The following is a 19,396-nucleotide window of genomic DNA, read 5'->3' on the forward strand; positions in this document are numbered from 1 at the left end:
AATTCGGGGCCCACCACAAATGGGCCATGTGTTTGTTGTTACAGTTAGAAATGAATGTGAAATGCTCTTAATGTTGTGCTAAATTTAGGCTTTAGGAAAAGTAAGCCTGTCCTATACAGTGTATCTCCGTCCATGGTAACTTTCGTGAAATAATCTTTCTGAAATTTCTTTCAATGATAATTGTGACTGGAGGTAATTTTTAATTTAATTGCCTTTTAGTATGCGTGTGTGTGTGCGCTTGTGCTGTTATTTGAAACCGTGCTATTTTTTAATGCATCAGGGTCTGACTTAAATATTAGTGTAACTACATTATCACAGTGTTTTTGCCTGGTAGCAAACATGTACAAATGAGGATTACAACTCTTGAGAAGGCAACAGGTCATGGTTGGTAAGCTGCCCGGGGGGGTCACTGATATAGAGTCATTTTTGACAGGCTGTGGAGGAGGCTCTATTGTTCCTGGTGTGTCTGGATGTTACCTGCAGGCACTATCGCTGAGACTACAGTATTATCCTATTATTAGGCTTAGTTGTTTACGCTTATTACTGCTTGTCAGGTAGGCAGAGAATCCTTCTGAAAACGAGCATCTGCAGAAAAATACATGACTACTTCTTTATCTCATTCAAGTACATCGGCTTACGATAATTTTCAGAGGCCTTTAAGAATGTCTTGATAGGACACAACAAACAGAAATGTAAGGTTTATGTTTACATGCGAGCGTTTGATTCTATGAAACGTTTCACTGCGCCACAGACATGGTTGTTTGGCAGACAGTGTAAGAATGTAAGAAACGCTGCATCTGTTTTATGTGTATTAAAGCTGATATCATTATGGTCTTGCTTCAGTTGAAGGTACATACACAGTAAGAGGACATCGTGGATTGAAACAGCCTCGGTTAAAATGTCTCTGTTTGTAGAGGAAGTGAACAAAATAAAAAAAAGCCCATCATATGGTCTGGCAGATTTTGGGCACAGGACCAGGGATGACAAATGTGCTCTTGCAATAATTCAATCTGCTCTCATAATTCTCTAACTTTTAGGGACAGACAGAATGAAAAAATGCCCGGCAGTTTAGCCGCCAAGTCAACGTCCAATAACTGTGATCAAGTGCTAGTTAAGATGCTTTTCCTCTCACTTTATCTATTGACAGATTGAGGGGTACAAAGATACTGGGTAAGTGGCACAAACTTACTGTGAATATGTTAACGAGAGGATTTGGAACCAGATCCAAAATCTTGTCATTTTATTGATGTCACAGTAATGATATTAAGTTTAAGGAACAACAGAGCTGTACTTTTGCTGTCAGAGTGTTACTGCAGTAGGTGTTAGCATGGCTACAGGACATATTCTCATGTAAATTGCTGCCTTTGTATAACAGTTTTAATTCATGCCTTTTACAACAATATTGTCTTATGACATTTTATTTTCATTTTAGCCTTGACAGCTGAAGTCAGACTGTGTTAAGTTTATATGTCAAGCCAACAAAAGGCAAACCCAACCTTCTGGTATGAACCGTGTTTTTCCAGCTTTGTGTACGCAGTCAAGAAAATAAGTAACGTAAAAAATAAACAGCAATTTTTATGAATAGAATCAAATTCGCTCTTTTTAGGTACAGTTAGTTAAGTAAGAAAGTAAAATGAATCATCTGTTTTGAAGTATTTAAACAAAGTGTTGTTCGCTGCAGAGATGTCTGTCGAGCCTTGGGCCATGTGAAGCACAAACAGCACACGGCCGCATTTAGAAAGCGAACGAGATCAGGTATACCGCCGCTACATGGAGCTGCCTCTGGGCCAATCTCCATGTGTGTGGTACTGTAGTAAAGCACGTTATCTGTATTAAAAAATAGTAATATATGAATACCCCTTTTTGTTTGCAGAATAAGATGTATGTTCTGGCGATGGTTGATCCTGATGCTCCGAGCCGCGCCAAGCCGACATCTGCTCACTGGAGGCACTGGCTGGTCGTGGACATACAGGTAGAGTCTGCAGTAACCTCTGCTCCCTCTTGGAAACAGCTTCCTGTGTTTTAGTGATGGGGACACGGACAGCATTTGTTATTGGATTAGGCGCTCATATGGTACAAATTTATGAAGGAGCGTTTGGATTTTTTTTTTTTTTAAATTTGAAAATTGTGCATTTTCATAATCTCGGGGTCTCTCTTGGCATGTCTCGTGTTTACATCTGCACTGGGGCCGATCGCAAGGCTGAAAAATTATGAATGGTTTTTAAAGCCTAACTTGGTGGAAAAGGGATGCCAAGTTCAAAAAATGTTAATTTTTCATATCATGTATCTTGTGCAATAAATGCCTGTGACAAAAGTGTGGGAGTAAGTCTTTCTAAATGGCTGTGAAAGTTTGCAAGGCCCTGTCAGCAGCAATTTCCCTCTGCTGCAGAGAGCCTGGGACGTGTCAATGCAGGCGTGTGAGACTGAGATTGAGGAGAGCAGCATGCGAGGCGCACACTCTTTCTCCCATAGAGCTCCAGTCCCTCAGCTCCCCCTCCAGTGGAGAGATCTTGGCAGAGTGTCCTCCCTTCATCTGTTCCCCCAGGCAGAGCAGCTCCCCCAATGATCCACACTTCTCCATATTTTACACCCCCGAAATGGGCACCGCTCCGATCCCCTTATTTCTCTTCATATTTCACTCCTTTTTTTATCCATTCGTTTGTGTGTTTTCACATTCTTGCATTCTAACGCCAAATGCGTGTTGAGTTGTTGATTGCCTCAAATATTTGGAGGTTTGCAGACATTTTATAATCCCGCGGGAACCGGAAGATCAACCCAGTAGATTAAGACTAGTGGTCTGAAAAACAACCACACAAAGACGCTTCGGCGATGTATCACTGCTCCCGTTTCCTTTTATAAGGCGTAGTTGTGCACTAAACTAAATGCCACATTGATTCGAAGATCCAAATGTGATGTATCTGGGATATATATATTTTAGCAAACCTTTCAACGGCTATGAATTCAGAATTTTGTGATGCTGCGCTTTAGAAATGATTTATGCAACCGCATTCCTGCTTGCCTGTAAGGATGTTTACCTCATAGCACTCGCTTACATAAATGATAAACAAAAGAAACAAGTAATTTCCACTTTCTAAAATGGCATTAGGCATCACCTTTGCTTCTTATTTTTAAGCCCATAAAGTCTGTCTGGCCATGAGACCAGCTGTGAATAAACAAATGTCTTTCAAGTGCTCAGACGGACCACATTCTCTCGAGCAATTCAATTTCCTGTCACTCGTGTGGGTGTTGACCTGCGTTGTCCATGTAGGGATTGGCCAATGTGATGGGATGTTTTTCTGATTGTGACTGGTGGTTGGTCAGAAGGGTTAATGAGCCTTTTGAGTGATGCCAACCTGTAGTGGGAGGTGTTTAATTGACCAGGGTGACCAGGTCACATCACACAACCTCAGTTTTGTTTTTTCAAGTGTCGATGTGAATGTGTTTGATTTTGTTTCAGCGCAGTTGTGATTTTGACAGCAATGTAGTTGAATTTATAAATGAATGTGTGTCTCTGTGTGTGTGTGTGTGTGTGTGTGTGCGTGTGCGTGTGTGTGTATAGAGAGAGTGAGAGTCTTTTGTATGTGAGGAGAGTAAAGCGCCTTTCAATAACAGTTAAACTGCTTTGTGTTAGATGGTAGATTATTTGTTAAGCAAAGTAGTTTATTTCACTAACGTCAGGGGTCATGCCTTCAAATGTCAAGTGGATCAGTGTTTTTCCTCCTCACTCGTCAAGCAGCAGCCATATTCTTGTTATAGATATATGTTCATTAGTCCACGGTCTTGCAGTCTTGCCCTAGTTTGTGGATGATTCAATAATTAGTGTGTATTCTTTATCCGTAGCCACAGCTAAGAAGGTAGAAGATTTCCTTAATTCAGCTGAGAGTGAAGCGAGGTCAGGCTGGACTGAGCAACGCGGCACCACAGATTTCTTCAGCCCAGGTCTCATTAGAGCAGCGCTTGCAACAGAACAAAGGGCACACTGCGGCTACCTTGTTTATTGTAGACTCGTCACTCACCTCGCTTTGAGCTGCATTATTTAGCTAGCTCTTCACTCATGTGCTGAGGATCTCCTCACAATGAGTCAGCCATGCCAAAACCCTCTTTAACCACAGAGAGAGCTGTTTGAGAGCCTGATATTTGTTGCCACACACTGTACACTGCCACACACTTCTAGTATTCATCCACAACTAGTGTGGAGCCTCATGCGAAGCCGGATTTAGCATTAACTATAGAAACAGGCAGGTTTATTGGTCTTCCTGAAGAAAAAAAAAGGCTTTATTTGTTGTAAGATATCCTTACCTTCTGACGTTTTTTTCTGTATTGATGATTATGAAAACATAAATTGTGTTTTAGGAAGAGAACATGTTCATGTTATATGCACAAATGTAAGGATCCACTGATACTACTTTTTGCAGACCAATTACAAGTACTTACATTTGAGTACTTGCCGATACCGAGGGCCGATATGAGTACTTAATAATACCATTACTGTTCTTACAATGACTTTAAAAACTACATTTATTTTCATCAGATGTCCCTCACTTTTTAACCGTAACAAATGAAATATACAACATGATGCTATTGCTGACATTTTCACGTTCAACTTTGTGTTTTTCTGATACAAACAGAGCATAGTGCGCCTAGCTGTTGCTAACTTCGTGGCTAACCCAAGCCTCCAGGAAGAGTGCCGGGCTTTGAAGACAATTTTAAATAGTGGCCAAAACTGAATGGAATTACAGTTTATGGGTCCGTCACGTGATGCCATGCTTATTTAAATCATTAATTTCTCAAAGTTGTAAAACACGCTTAAGCTGAATCCAGAGTTATTCGTTGATGTGAATGAGCCCGGGAACGTGGCTGGACCGAGGGCTGGGAGGCCTGGTTGAAGGAAGTGCCAATGCGCTTGCTCTCTGGGCCCCATTTTTGCTTCATGTGCCACTTAGCACCTTTAATAGAAATGAATGGGGCGCGGCCTCCAACGCTGTATTCAGTTCTTTTTACATCCATTGGCTAACCCACTTCACTTTCATCATTATTCACAGTCAAACAAGCTCGACACAGACTGCAGTGCTACACTCACATCTATAAGACAACTGATAACTTCATACTCACCGTTACACACACGCTCTCTGTCGCGAGCAGTCACTCGAGTTACGTTACGCCGGGCTTTCAATACACTGGAGGAAACTCTGTCCGAGTAACTGAACAGAGGATTTTAAATATGCACAATAGCCACCCAACTAGATAAGTTATTGTCCAGTGTCAAATCTTTGATTTATAGCGCTATATCATTTATCGCGCCAAAAACCATTTACTCCAGCAGTTAAGTGTAAACTGTGTGTCTCCTCTTCTTCCACCAGCTGTCCACTTTTTGTTAGAACTCACATTAATAGATGATCTATGTGCATTTTTATTGCAACTGCCTCCTTGAGCTACAGAAACAGTCATTTAGAAGCTTCTCCAACACACTCTGTGTTTTTTTTATTTTTTATATCAATTATGGACAATTACCAAAATAACCATCAACAGATTGTTGTCTAGCTCTCAAAGTCGAATTCCAGATTGTGAGCCTCTCCCTCCCTCTGTCTGCTCTCCCAGAGTCTAAACCAATGCAGATGTTCCGGTGTGGTCTCGCAGCGATAATTACTGTAACAAGCAAATCATTAGTATCTGAATAGAGGCAGCTTATATAAATACAGCACTGGGGCTTACTTTTACTTTGCTCATTATAATTGTGGTGGTTTGTGAGTCGACATGATGCAATATGAACTTACAACAGAGTGCCCCAGCTACAGCTCTTTCCTGCCCTGGTGTTCACGATCTCTATAATACCCCCTTTTAAATAGCGACGTGTAGCCTTAGCTTTTCATGGATTTTTTTCTTATTTTTTTATGATGATGTATGAGTTTTGTCTTCCGAGGGTTTGTCTCCAGGAAATTTTCTGTGCCTCAAATTATTTTATTTCTAAAATGATTTTATGAAAAAGTACAGCATGTATATATCCACCAGATGCAAACGCATTCAGCTTTGTTGTTGTTGTTAGATTTGATTGCATTGCAGTTTTCTTATTTACAAGCAACATGAGGTTCATTCTCAATAAGGCCAGAGATTCATGATCCGTCGTGAGCTCTTCAGGCTGTAGTCACTCAGTGTCCTCTTCAGTCAGGGCTTCTTCATGTCCAGATTCATTTCAATAAGGTCTTTTGGATTGGAAGCCATCATGTGTTTGTTAACTCCCTCTGCCTGGCTAATTGAAGGCCAGTTGGACAGTTTAGCACACAGTGTGCTGTGCTCATTACTATGGTGCATGAGGGATATGCATGCTTTAACATCCATCTCTGTTGTAGCAGCTCCCAAAAGGGGAACAGAGCCTGTGTTCTGCTGCTGGTCAGGCAAATACAAACAGTGAAGTATTGTGACTGTGTCAGACCAGCTGGCTTTGTGTTTGTGAATTCTGCAGCCTGCAGAGATCGTCTGCTCCACACCTCAAGATGTCCTTTAACTGCAAACTAAAAGGCGTGTAACCCCTTATTGCATATTATACAATGATTTTTTACCTAAAAAGGGTAACTGGTGTTATTTTGTCATTGTTATTATTACCCCCCCCCCACACACACACACATATTCTTTTCTTCCTCCCAACAGTATCGTTTGTGTAGCTTTAATCATAATGAAGAAATACCATGTGCCAATCATTGTGATGACGTCGCTCATTTATTATCATTTCATATTTTTGGGAACAACAATGGTTCATGTCAGAGGAACAAGCTGTATCAAGGTTGATGTCAAGTTTTGCAAAAAATGTCACACAAGTCATTAGTGTCTGAGCTGCAGCAAATGATAGTGCTGAAAATATGTTTCTAACCTCTGCAAAAGCCAATATTCAATATTGCAAATAAACATACACAATTGCATTGTTCTTTATCCTGTAATTATCTCTCCTGTGGCATGTTATGATTTAAGCGTTTCTTTTTTTGACAGACAGCTGCCCCCATATGGAAGCCAAAAACAATTTCCCAAAAGGCCAGACAAACCATAGCTAGCTTCATTGTGAGAACAAAGATCCATTGGTATTATTCATAATTAAACTCTTATTGTGTACTCTGCTGAATATTTCCATTCTTCTGCCTCTCTCCTGCTCACTCTCGTTTCCCCTCTCCGTACTTTGCACCTCGTGCTGGGAACATCTGTCTGGCGTCAGAGTGGAGCCTGGCTGTGCAGATTGGAGCAGGTAGAGGAGCACATTGTAGCCCAGCTAATGATGAGAGTGTCTGCCCTCTCTCTTGGAGGAGACGCAAGCTGCTGCTTCACGCTCGCTCACTCCACTCATACGCCCAGGGAAACAGATTTCCAAACATATGCAGTATGTTTTTAATCCAGTTGAGCACTTCATTTCCCAGCAAACACAAATAACCTTACGGGACATCCATATCTTATGACAAGGGGGTGGGCGCAAAGGAATTGAAAATTTTTCCTTTTTAATGTGATTTTTCTTTTTTTTTTTTTTTTTTTTTTGCACTCAAAAGTTGCTAAACATGCTCATAACCCAGGTTAACGGTTTGCTTGTTTATGGTTTCACAAACTTTTACACAGACGTGCCTCCTGGCTCCAAGTCATATGAAGCGACTTTATCCAATCTAAACTCGACTTGGTGCACCTGTTGACATCCTTTGTACTTAAACTGACAGCATAAACACATGTTCTTTGTTACTAGTGCCTTAAAGATTTTGAACAGATTGTTGTCAAAGATATACATGTGAGAAGTCAGTAAACTAAGTATGCGATTAAGAGTTATGCCGGAACTTAAAGAAATGTGTTCGTAAATTACGAAGAAGTCAGAAAACAACTTTGTCCTAAACTATTTAGTATTACACATTTCATATTGCAGCTTGAATTAGTTTGACCCTGATAAAGTTTTCCATGCGGGTCATTTATCTTTTTTTCCTAAATATCCAAATCCTCCCTCAGTACAAGTCAACAATAGCTCTTAACATGGAGGCTCAGCTGGAGGTGCTTAACATTTAGAGCGGCGCTCATCCTGCTGTCAGCCACAGCCAGACAAATGTCAGAGGTGGTACTACATGGAGTTCAGCTTGTGGAAGTCATTCCCTCACTGAACCTCATCAGACTCCCCTCTCAACCTCTCAGACACATTATGATGCTAGTGTTTGTTAGTTTGGCTTTTTTAAAATTAGCTTGGCATCTTCTTTTTTTTTTTAAGCTTTTTGACCTTTTCTAAGGTTTTTCCAATTTCATGTGGTTTTGCGTGTGTGTGTGTGTGTGTGTGTGTGTGTGTGTGTGTGCGCGTGTGTGTGTGCTGTCTGCATGCACGGATTTGTGTGCATGTGTGAAAGAGTTTTAAAAGGTACCGCTGATTAGTGGGGGCCGCACTTAATACCTGAACTTGCTGTCACCGTGGCTCTGCTACATCTGGACCCCCCTGGTCTTGTGTGTGCAAACATCCCATAATAATACGATAGATCTCGTCTTACTTTCAGCTTATTAACAAACACGCTCTTCTTCTTCAGTGTGGGCTGCTGCTCTCACTGTTCTCCGCCACCTAAAGGGAGAATTACATAAGAATCCTCCGCTCAATTGTCAGCTCCATCCCCCGTCCACATATAACAAACACAAACACACACACACACACACACACACGATACTGTAGCTGATAACCTACCAAGCCTCGCCATCTCTATAACAGCTGACCTCCCTGCTGTGGTTGCCTTGGTGAGATGATTGAGGAGGTTTCACTGCATGAAGAACGTGAGCTGCTATGGTTTTCTATCAGAAGCAGTGAATGCTGTTTTGGGCAGCGAGGGAATGATCATCCATAAATTATAGTTTTCACATGTTTCTTAATAGTTTTTCTAAGAAAACTAAATTCCTATTGATTTTACCACGTGAATCTAGTCTCCTTCTTGGGGAGAAAGAAATGCATTCACTTCCACATTTATTTTAGGAAGTAGGCCTACTTTGTGTCAGTGTGCTGCATTAGTGTGTACCCTGCACACCATCCTGGGTAAATCATGATTAGTCTCCAAGAAAACAAGGACAACCTGGAAAGCCCCATTTGATCCAGTCTGTCACACTATAGCCTAGCAGGGGAAAAAAAAGAACAGATTGGACCTTCTCCATGCAAATGCAGTTTAAAACCAGTAGCTCTGCACACATAAAGGCGCTTCTTTTAATATGTGCCCCCTTTCTTCACACCCACGACCATTGTGTATAAAATCCTGTTTTTCCTGAAAAGATTTCTAGTCGCAGCCGCAGACAATGTTCCCCCACACAAGCTGTCGTCTTTGTCATACCCCCCTCCCCCCCACCCACCCCACACACACACACACACACACACACACACACACACACACCCTCCACTTCAGTCAGTAAAGCAGGATCTCTGGCAGTCGGCCCCGCGTGCAAATTCATGTGTTTCAGGGTACAGGTGGGGGGCTCGCCGGAGTCTGCCTACCTGTTCCCCTGTAAACTGGTCAATTTTGACAGACATGGATCTGGGGGGGGGGGGAGCAGACATGGAAACCAGAAGGGGGGAGAGAGGGGCGGGTAAATGAACAAATGTCAGGGTTAGTGGGGGGTTGCCGGGGCCGCGGCTGTGAAAAACGCTTCCTCTTTGGGGTGTCTCCTGATAGGGTGCAGTGAAGGGGAGTGAGGCATGCTGATAAAAACAACTCACTAACAATTATGCTCACCTAAAATAGCCCTTACTTAAGTATATAGCATGCTTGCCAGTTAATTGTACACAAAAACAAAGACTTCACAAAAGACCTCCTGCAGCAAATGTATTTTCTTTTATTTTGGCATGATAATTAAGTGTGACAGCTATGAATGCAAAGTTGGCAGATATTATAGTGGCCTGTCTAACTCTGCGTGCTGATTAGGATTGTTTGTGTTCCAAAAGTTATACCAAACTACAAAATTAGAAAACTGAAGTTTAGGTCAAAGAACTATATTGTGTTATGAACAAATAATTAGAACTGGTGTGGCATCTCAGATTCTGCATAATAAAATAAAGTGCACTGACATACGAGAATCCACCATGATTTTATAAAAAATACTCAAAAGTCTGGCCATCATTGTTATCAAAGCTTAGTGATGGAGGTTTGGCAATTACATGTAGATGTGTGCTCAGTTTTATGAATATTAAATCATTTTTTCCATGTGTTTTTCAGTACTTGACAATTACAAAAATTGCACAAGAGATGAGTCCATTCTCTGCAGATTACGGCCCCTATCTATTCCTAACCAAGCAGCTGACTGCATGGGATTTAATGACAGCGTTCCTAATATTTCCATGAGATAATGCTTTTGTTAATGACAAGCGAAAAGCCACCATCAATACAATGCTTTCAGTAGAAGCCAACATTCTATCCGCGTTCCACTTGAATAATTTGTGTACCATTACTGCATTTCCTCTGAATTGTTCTCTGGATTTGTTCAACTTGTTCTTATTGATATGCTGTAGGACTAACAACCATAAAATCTACCAAGACCTCTGATCTGTACTATTGACCATTATCATAGCCAAGAGGTTTGTTACATTGTGGTATTTTTATGCTACACTTGGTGAGAAACCTGTTTACATTCCAGGGTGCTGTATAGTTCACTTCTCTCCGCAGCTCAGTCTGATTCCAAAGCACTGTATAGATTTCTTTCAGCTGATGAAATTAAAAAGACAGCAGTGTGTGTGTGGTGTGCCTTCCAGCAACGCGATTTGCCTGTGAGTTCACGATACGGGTTGAGAGGGGAGTTCCTTTGGGGGGGATTAAATAGCTCCCTCTCTTCCTTCCCTCCTCCCCTGCCCTCCATACTTGCAGAACACAAACAGCTTGCAGGGCTGTACTGTACTTGTACAACATGTTTGCCACAGTGCTGCTCACAGGTAACAATAAGCCAAGGTCAAAGGTTAAGAGGGATTGTGGAGCTCAGATTCTTGTGTGTTCCTCTGGCAAACATTGTGCGCACAGGAACAGGAAACAGTGCCCATAGTATCGCTGGGAGAAAGAAAGAGTGAGAGACGGAGAGAGCGAGCTGTCTCAGAAGAGAGGGGGTATCAAAAAGAAGAAGACCAAGGCCGGTTTCAGACTGTCCTAATAAGATTAGGACAGTCTTAGGACGGTTATAGTTTTGCTCGTTGACTAGTCGAATACCAGTTAAACCGCTGCCTGAGATTAAAGACTTCTATTAGAGAGCTGTCTTTCCATTGTAACAATCGCGAGAGCGTTAGTATAGCAGCAAACCACTATCAGCTATGTGAAGATAAAGTTGAGTAATGTCTACCGGAGCAGAGACTGAAGTTACTCTTTTTCTGTGTGTGTGTTGTTATGCGAGCTTCTCTTAGCTTTGCTTTTAGTGCATGTTTGTGAATGTGAGCGTGCCCCACTGGTTAGCTCACGGCCGCCGCTCTGCACTAGTCTCATTCTGACAACGCCGTCCCGACCGACAGCGTTGTTGCAGAAGTGTGGCACCAACCATCTGGTTAGCTCACACACTGTTGGCTCTGTCAGCACGTTGGCTGTAGTTTGTACTTTTAGCGCTGTTAGCGCCGTTAGCACCGTTAGCTACGGGCCGCCAGATCAGGCGGCGCCATGTTGAGAGCTGCCGAGAGGCAATAGAATTTCTCCCAATCGCATATGATGCACCTTTAAGTAATCCATCTCCTAACCATGTAGGGCAGTAGTTCAGAAAACTGGTCATCAATTACAAATTTGAGTTTGTCAAAAAAAGATTTTGTAAAGAAAGATTTCCATCTTTGTAATTGAGAAGAGTCATAGTGTAACGAGTTTCATCGATATTTGTGTCACCTATAAGATCGTTAAAAAAACGACAAAGCTCTAAGCGGCTGATGAACTTCGACGTTTATCTGAACTGTTGGTGAGATTTAAGCCATGGTGAAAGTCTATCTCTGTGAAACCAGATCCCTGCCTCCGTCAGGCTTTTGAATGTGAAGGAGATTATCCGTTTAATCTCTTAATCATGCATACTGTAGACAGAGTTGGTCCTGTGCCTAAAACCTCTGTCCTGATGTATCACAGCCACCTTTTGCATTGAATCCCTCGAACCCACAGACCCAATCAGGTTAGCGCCGACACTGTTGCGCATGTTCCTCTCCAGCTTTCAGTATATTATACCCTTGATGCCCTGTTAAAATGCTATCCAGACCAACGGTGCATAAAATGGATTTTGAAAATATGTAGATTTTAAAATACAGCTTTTTTTTTTTTTTAAATCCCTCATTGCCACAAATGTATTCAGAATAAAGGCAGATGTTTCATAACATGAATTAGGTTACTGTACATTTTGCACAGTATATGTTCCCCAAAAGTAGGAATTAATAATGAAGATGCTTTTTGGCCTGAAATTGCTATTCAAACAATTATGTACTTAGTTTCTTCCAACAAATGCATTCCACATTATTGTTTTGCCTCATAGCAAAGCACCCAAAAGACTAAAACCTTTCATTTCAGCAAAGGCCGCTATTGGTCACCGTCAATAAAAGCATAAAAGCATTTATTTCCCACGTTTGTCAAATTAACAGCATACTCCATCTCCCATAGGACTTGTAAGGTTCATTAACCTTTCTGTGAAGTGGGACAGGTTTCCAGCAGTTACCATAACCTCTGTCTCGTTCCTACCTCAATTATAATAGAAGAATTAAACATCCAGCGATTCAAAACAGTAATGCTGCCTCTTAAATCCCTTTGTACCAGCTCTCAGTTGTTAATGACTAAAGACACTGAATGAACTATCGAGTTATCAACACACAGAACGGCGGACAGAAGCAAATGAAATGGCTGCTCTTAACAGCGAGGATTACTGGCTACGTGTTCAGTTTTTGTTTGATGGTCAGATTTTACTGCTTCTAGAATTATTATTCAGTTTTTAAATGGGATGTTGCCTTTGTTTTCTATGAATAACGCAACATTGCATTAATGCCACATAAAACAGTTATTATACATTTGGAAAACTATGCCTCGTCTGTGTGGAAACACTTGTGGCTGTTTAAACAAATAATAAATCCCCTTCCGTGATTAATAAAGTAAGTATCTATATCTATCTAATCATTGCAATTTAAGGACATTTCAGCCAAATTTCGCTGTTTTGTTGCGCCATGGCCCACAGTCCTTGCAAAGTCAAAAGAATAGACTGACCTTGAACTAATTAAGTTGTCAATTACACGCCTGTTGATCTCTTTTAATTTCTTAATAATTAGATTAATTGTGTGGGCAAAGAGTTCGTTCTCTTGTCCACCTACTCCTCCTTCATCCTCCAGCTCTTCCTCTCACTTCTCTTTCTCCTCCTGCATGCCACGGGCCCACTAGGTTTCAATACTCATTTATTTTGTGTCAACGTTCACACTTACAAAAAAAAAAAAAAAAATGTTTTAATTCTATGCCATTGACAATTTTAATAAGCTTAATCTTCCTCTTACTCTCCCCACCCCCTTACATCTCCCCCGTCCTCTCATGTATTAATCAAAATTCAGAACGTGCCTGGGTGTATTTGTCTATTATAATCTATTAATTTACTATCTCCACGGATTTCTCTTCTTACCACCGAACACCGCTGTAGCCGTGGAGCAGCAAGGCCTCGTGTTTCTGTGTGCCTGTCTTCTGATGCTACTTGTAGGCTGGGATTTTCCAGTGCCACCCCCGTCAGTGGGAAGCCCGACATGGGGACATGTCAGAGCCTTGTTTGCTTGTTGTGCTGATGAAGCTGGGGGTGGGGCGAGTGGGCAGCCGTGTTCAGGTTCCAGGATTCCCTTCAAATGAGTCAGCCAGCCCCCACTCAAACCGACTGTTACCTTGGGAACTCACGCTTGGGCTTCCCTCAACAGTACTAAAGTACAGACTCATCAGCACCCATACTTACTAACACACACACACACACACACACACACACACACACAAGCTTGTAAGGGCTCGGAAGCAGCATCCAGGTTGGAGGAAATTATCTTATTAAAACGCTCTCGTTGTGGCCTCCACTCTGCCCTGTTAGGCCCAATCTGCTCCATGAGAATGAGATGACCAGCCCAGCACGGCCACTTTGTTGAGGCAGATTTGTAATTTATGCAAATTAGACCGAATAGATGAGTGTGATAATGAGTTTGGGTGGCTAGTTTCTTAAGTCAGTGGTTTGAGTAATAGTACGCTTCCCTACTAATGAGCCCGACCGGCGTATAGTGTCGGTTTGGTGCATCACAGTGTGTCGGGTGATGTCAGTGATGGCTGGAGTTCACTTAATAACTGGACTGTTTATGTTTCCAACTCAGTTCATTACCAAAAGCCAAATGAGTTTCTTTACTAAAGCCATTAGTCCAGCAGGCTATTGTTAAGTGGGTTAATTTGTTGAAGCGCTGAAGCAGATCATGGGTGACTCCCCCACTGGCTTTCACCCTGTCCTGCCGAGGCCAATCCATCCCGCTCAGCTGATCTCCATTAGGGTGCTCTACTAACCAATCTACTCAGACTCAAGCCCATTAGGCTTTTTCACAACTCGGGCTCATTCACCGTAGCTGGAGACTCCAGGAAAAAAAAGATTTTTAGGGTTATGTTCAGTTTTAATAGGGGTTTGTTTTTTCAGGAAATGTAGCTGTTTATTTTTATGATTAACAAATCTGTGTTAAAAATTAGAATTGAACCAATACAGTATCACTTATTTTATGTGTTAACTGTCGAAATTAATTAAGTTTGATTAATTGATATTATTATATTTTCCCTATTTTGATGGGACGTGGGAGTGGGGGAGCAATACAGTACTTGTACTTTCCAAAACATGAAAAAAACATACCTTGTACACGCTATAACTGCCGTACACATCGACCAGCTGCTCTACCAAGAAGTAAAGTTTGCGTGCTGTAAAATAAAGGCTGACATTACTCCCAGTTCATGCAGCACTGGGCTTTGCCAAGGTCTGTTTGTGTGCCATCTTTGAGAAGATGGCAGGTCCCAGCTAATCATGACCTGCATGGGCTACAGATCGGCTTTTGAAGAGCACCAGGAGAGGAATATGATGTAGCTTAAGCTTGCAGTGCAGTTGAAAGGGTGAAGCCATCTGTTAGCTGAGCTCTGATGCCATTCATCAGCACCGGGTTTAGTCTCTGTGTTTCGCCTCAGATACAGGAGCTATATATGTATATATATGAGTGAAAGTCATAGACTACCAATTGGCATGCTACACCATAGCCCTATGGATCCTATGGATCCCCGTAGATGTGGCTGGTAAGGAGGTGGTTTCTCCTGTCTATCATATGTTGAGCAATGCATCAACTTCCAGCCTCTTTGTCCTGTAGTTTTAGAAAGTGTGGCACAGGCGTGGTGCATCGGTTTGATGACCATATACCTGTAGAATTCGAGGAGGAATGTTTGAGGGGCAGCCCAGACCATTACACAGAATGGCCCGCTGTTGCTGCCATAGTCAGGGAGGACCGATAGACCATAATCCAGAAGCATTAACTCCAGGTTGCAGAATATTAGACACTAGTAAGGTGGATGAAGACATCATGCACTGCAAATTTCCCACTACTCCAGTTTAGGGTTGCTGTAGACATATGGGACTATAGTGTCGGCAGTAAGCATCTGACAGTGGACACTTATTCTACCTATAACAAGTGCTTTACAGCTACATTTTTTTTGTCAGTAAACTGTTGCATACGATGTTTTTGTCGCATACTACATGAACTCAAAAGTCAGGTGATCTCAGGTGGTCTCTTTTCACCCGTTATACCAGAGAATCTTTTGACCCACTCATTTTAAATTCACAAGTGGCAGATTTACACTGAAATCCTAAAAGAAATTAGGTTGTTACGAACATGTTCAATGTCTTTTCTTCCTCAAAAAAAACCTCACTGTGTTTAACCTGTAAACGGTGAGGCTCCTCGTGAGACGCAGACTTTTAATTCACAATAACCCTGCAAATGAATGGGCTGATTACTGAGGCGAAGATAAGGAGGCAGTCATAAGCACTTGGCTTGAGTGGAATAGGCGAGGGGGGGGGGGGGGTGGAGGGGGGTGCTGTGGCAGTACAAGTCCAGCCTCAGAAATAGAGCTGTGAACACCATCTGTCATGCTCTCTCTCCCCGTCTGTTAGCCTGACTGCAAGTAAAAGGGAGAATGATGCTCTCAGAACTGCATTAGAAGGACGTGGGTGCTGATTGTCGTAGGTGTGGGTTTACAGGGTGTGCAAGGGAGGAGGAGGGAAGTGGTGTGTGTGTATATACAAGGAGGTGCATGAGTAACTGACAAAGGGAAGCACTCTCCCACACACGGAGAAGGAGAAGGTTGTTGGACAAGTGGGTATTCCTGTTGAAACCGCACCCCTGCACCTTCTCACCACCTCCTCGCGGACTCCTACCTCTTGTCAGAGGATTCCCAGCGGAAGTTACGAAGACACGTTATACAAACACACAGCTCATCTTCTCCTCTGAGGCCGAGAGGGGTTAACAATTCATGTATAATGTTAGTCATTTCAAATGTTGAGCAAGTTCTTGCTGATACCGTGGCCACTCTCAGACCCAAAAGAGGTGCATCGTTGTCCCATCCCAAGACTTTCAGGATGGTAATAGTGCTGCTATGAACTCTGAACATATTCCTTCATGGGGTGGATCGTGATGTATCGGTTGGTCTGGATAAGCCTCGCTCGTGTTTCAGTTGGAACAGAGAGCGAGAGTTGTTTGCGCTGAATATTGGTGGTTGGAGTGTCGGGCTATTACGTGACCCGCAGAAAAAGCCCTGGTGCATTGCCTTTTTTCCAGATTCTCAGAATTATTCATTGCTCATCAACGTGTAGGCTGTTTCGGTATCCTTTCTGCTTTTGTCTGAGTCAGAGTGTGAAATAGAGTCAGTAAAACATGAAGGCAAGCTGGGCCACGATGAACAACAGGGAGAGGCGCGATGAAATGTCCGTAACACCGCAGCTGGACTTACATCAGTTAGCTCTGGCGTCTAACGCGGCGGATGGCTCCTGCATTTGAACAGAGCAGAGACAAATGAAGAAATATGTGAATATAGTTTTGTTAACATTTAGGAACAAATGGAACAAAGCAAATATTTAGCCGATGGTATTGTCTGGATTTACATTTACTTTTGATATATATGGGTGAATTAACAACTCCAGTCCTCATTGGTTCCGTTAGCTCTCCTCTTTAAATAATGTTCTTTTCTGTTAAGTGTGTAAAATACTTAACATCCATTTTGATGCTTTTAGTGTATTTCGCTGTCAGTTTCTGCCTCTCCCACACAGCTCAGTGTGTGATTCATTATCACAGCCACAAGAATGGGTATTCCCCTCGTATGAGATGTAAAAGAGTCTCATTTTGTTTTGACTTAATAACTCTCACATGAACTCAACCTAACTACTTTGTGTTTGTTTGATTAACAGTCGAATAAAACATCTTTGGTTTGTCCACTACATGAGTAAATAATACTTTATGGTAACAGTAGATTAATGATGCTTTATTGGCCATGTATGCGTAAGCATGACTCCGGGTTTCATGTTGCTCTCAACGTACATACATAGAATTTACAAATAAACAAGACAAATGTAAAAAAAGGACATTAAAGACAGCAAAGTAGAACAGAGGTAAGCAGAAACATTGAAACATTTAACTACTATGTACAATATAAATATAATATATATCCAAAAGTATATATATCAACATAAAGAACAATAACAATGGATTTGAGATATTTCAGGTGACCCTGGTATATGGTACACTGTTTGTGTTTGTATGTAACTTTTATTCCTATCAAACAATAAGAGTTTAAAGAGCAAACATTCCACTTTAAATATAGACCACAACATAAGGTGGTGTTGTATATATTCAGCTCTATGATTGGACCTAGAAGACATTATGTAACTCATGAACATGTGAATTTAAAATGCAGCGCCTACATGAGAGAATATCTGGAAACACTGATAGTGGGTTCCTTGGTAACTGCATAGATAATGAATCAGTTCCTCGTGTTCTTCAACTTTCAGCTGTTGAAATGACATAACTTCAATAGTTGAAACACTGACACAGACGCCGTGAGGACTTTATTGGGATCTCGTGGTAAAGAATCACTTTTTAATATTCTGCTGCTTTTCAGTCGACTGCTTCAGATTAAACACGTTACTTACAGAGACTATCGGTGACCAGTGGATCTCTGTAATATGCTATGCTTTGCATTTCTATCATGAGCAAACAATACAATTACAATCGTCCAAGCTACTGTTTTCTCTGACATCTGCCTTATGTAATGTAACTTTGATCCTCAGCTTGAGGCCAGCCTGATCCAAAAATACAACGGTTGACGGCTGGTCAGTGCACCTGTGTGCTGTACTGCACAAGTCATACTATTTAGTGTATGTGAGATATGTTGTGAAACAGATGCATAATATACCTATAGTATGATATACTGGAGAATATTCTCTTTATATTCTCTAGTAATCTTGTTACTTTATAAGAAGTAACAAGAAGCCAACACGCTTCTTTTGCATCAAATTTCCACCGATGCTTTATTACATATTTATTAAATATATTTATTGAACCGTGATTTAATTCATCTTCTTATGCTTTTGCAATGACATCCATCAGGTTTCATTTTTTTGGAATGTCTATTGTCACTAGACATGGTATCCATATTAAGATCCTTAGTGTATAAAGTGTTAATATAGTTTTTTTCATCTCCATGCAGCAATAACTTAAATGAGAGCCCAAACGAAGTGCTTGTTTTCCAGCACATTGGTGGGGACAACAGACAATGTGTGAGCCTTGTAATCATGTTATAGCACTAATCTATGACATCATCATTCCCAGATTTTGCACGGGTGGGGTTAACAAGAAAATCGTTCACCATGATTGGTTGGAATTAGATTAATTTAATTAAGTCAAACTACGATGAATTTGAAGCACTCAAACAACGCTAGGATCATCGATATCATCGTTTCAGTACTTCTACGTGCTGTTGTTGTATTTTATTGTGGTCCCCGGATGTTTTTGTGAAACTTAACATTTCAACTTTGCACTTGTATTTCTACCTGTAAAAACATACCGCAAGAATAGAACTATACCCATATTAAAACCCACACTTAAAGCTGAACCTTTCTTAATACAAAAAAAAAAAAACACAATTAACACAGCGAGCGGCTGTCAATCATTTAGTGGTCAAAAGTTTTCCGGCTCCGCGTCCCGCCCCCACAGCAGGGTCCCTGAGGGAGGCCGCCCACCATGTGAGAATGTCCTTTAGATTAGTGTGAGCAAGTCCGTCACTCCCCAGTGAACACCAAGAGTCAGCGACCTCACACTGCCCTGCCCTGTCACAACTACTGTGACACCAGCTCTGCTCGGGAGCAGTTAAAACCACCACAACCACACAACTGATTACTTTAAAGACGT

At 41.6% G+C, this 19,396-nt stretch overlaps 1 protein-coding gene across 4 annotated transcripts in view; it reads left to right on the plus strand.

Moving 5' to 3' along the window:
- pebp4 (phosphatidylethanolamine binding protein 4) overlaps positions 1-19,396 on the plus strand; it is a 47,992-nt gene that overhangs the window by 18,986 nt on the left and 9,610 nt on the right. For 3 of the 4 annotated variants that reach the window (XM_076104569.1, XM_076104568.1, XM_076104570.1), the window contains exon 4: positions 1,874-1,972. The exons of the other annotated variant lie outside the window; for it this stretch is intronic. In XM_076104569.1, coding sequence (XP_075960684.1) covers positions 1,874-1,972 — 99 coding nt within the window. The remainder of the gene's footprint in view (positions 1-1,873; positions 1,973-19,396) is intronic. 4 annotated transcript variants of the gene reach the window in all.

This window comes from Anarhichas minor, unplaced genomic scaffold, assembly GCF_050575085.1.
Source record: "Anarhichas minor isolate MPS153535 unplaced genomic scaffold, ASM5057508v1 ptg000030l, whole genome shotgun sequence".
NCBI classification, from domain to species: domain Eukaryota; kingdom Metazoa; phylum Chordata; class Actinopteri; order Perciformes; family Anarhichadidae; genus Anarhichas; species Anarhichas minor.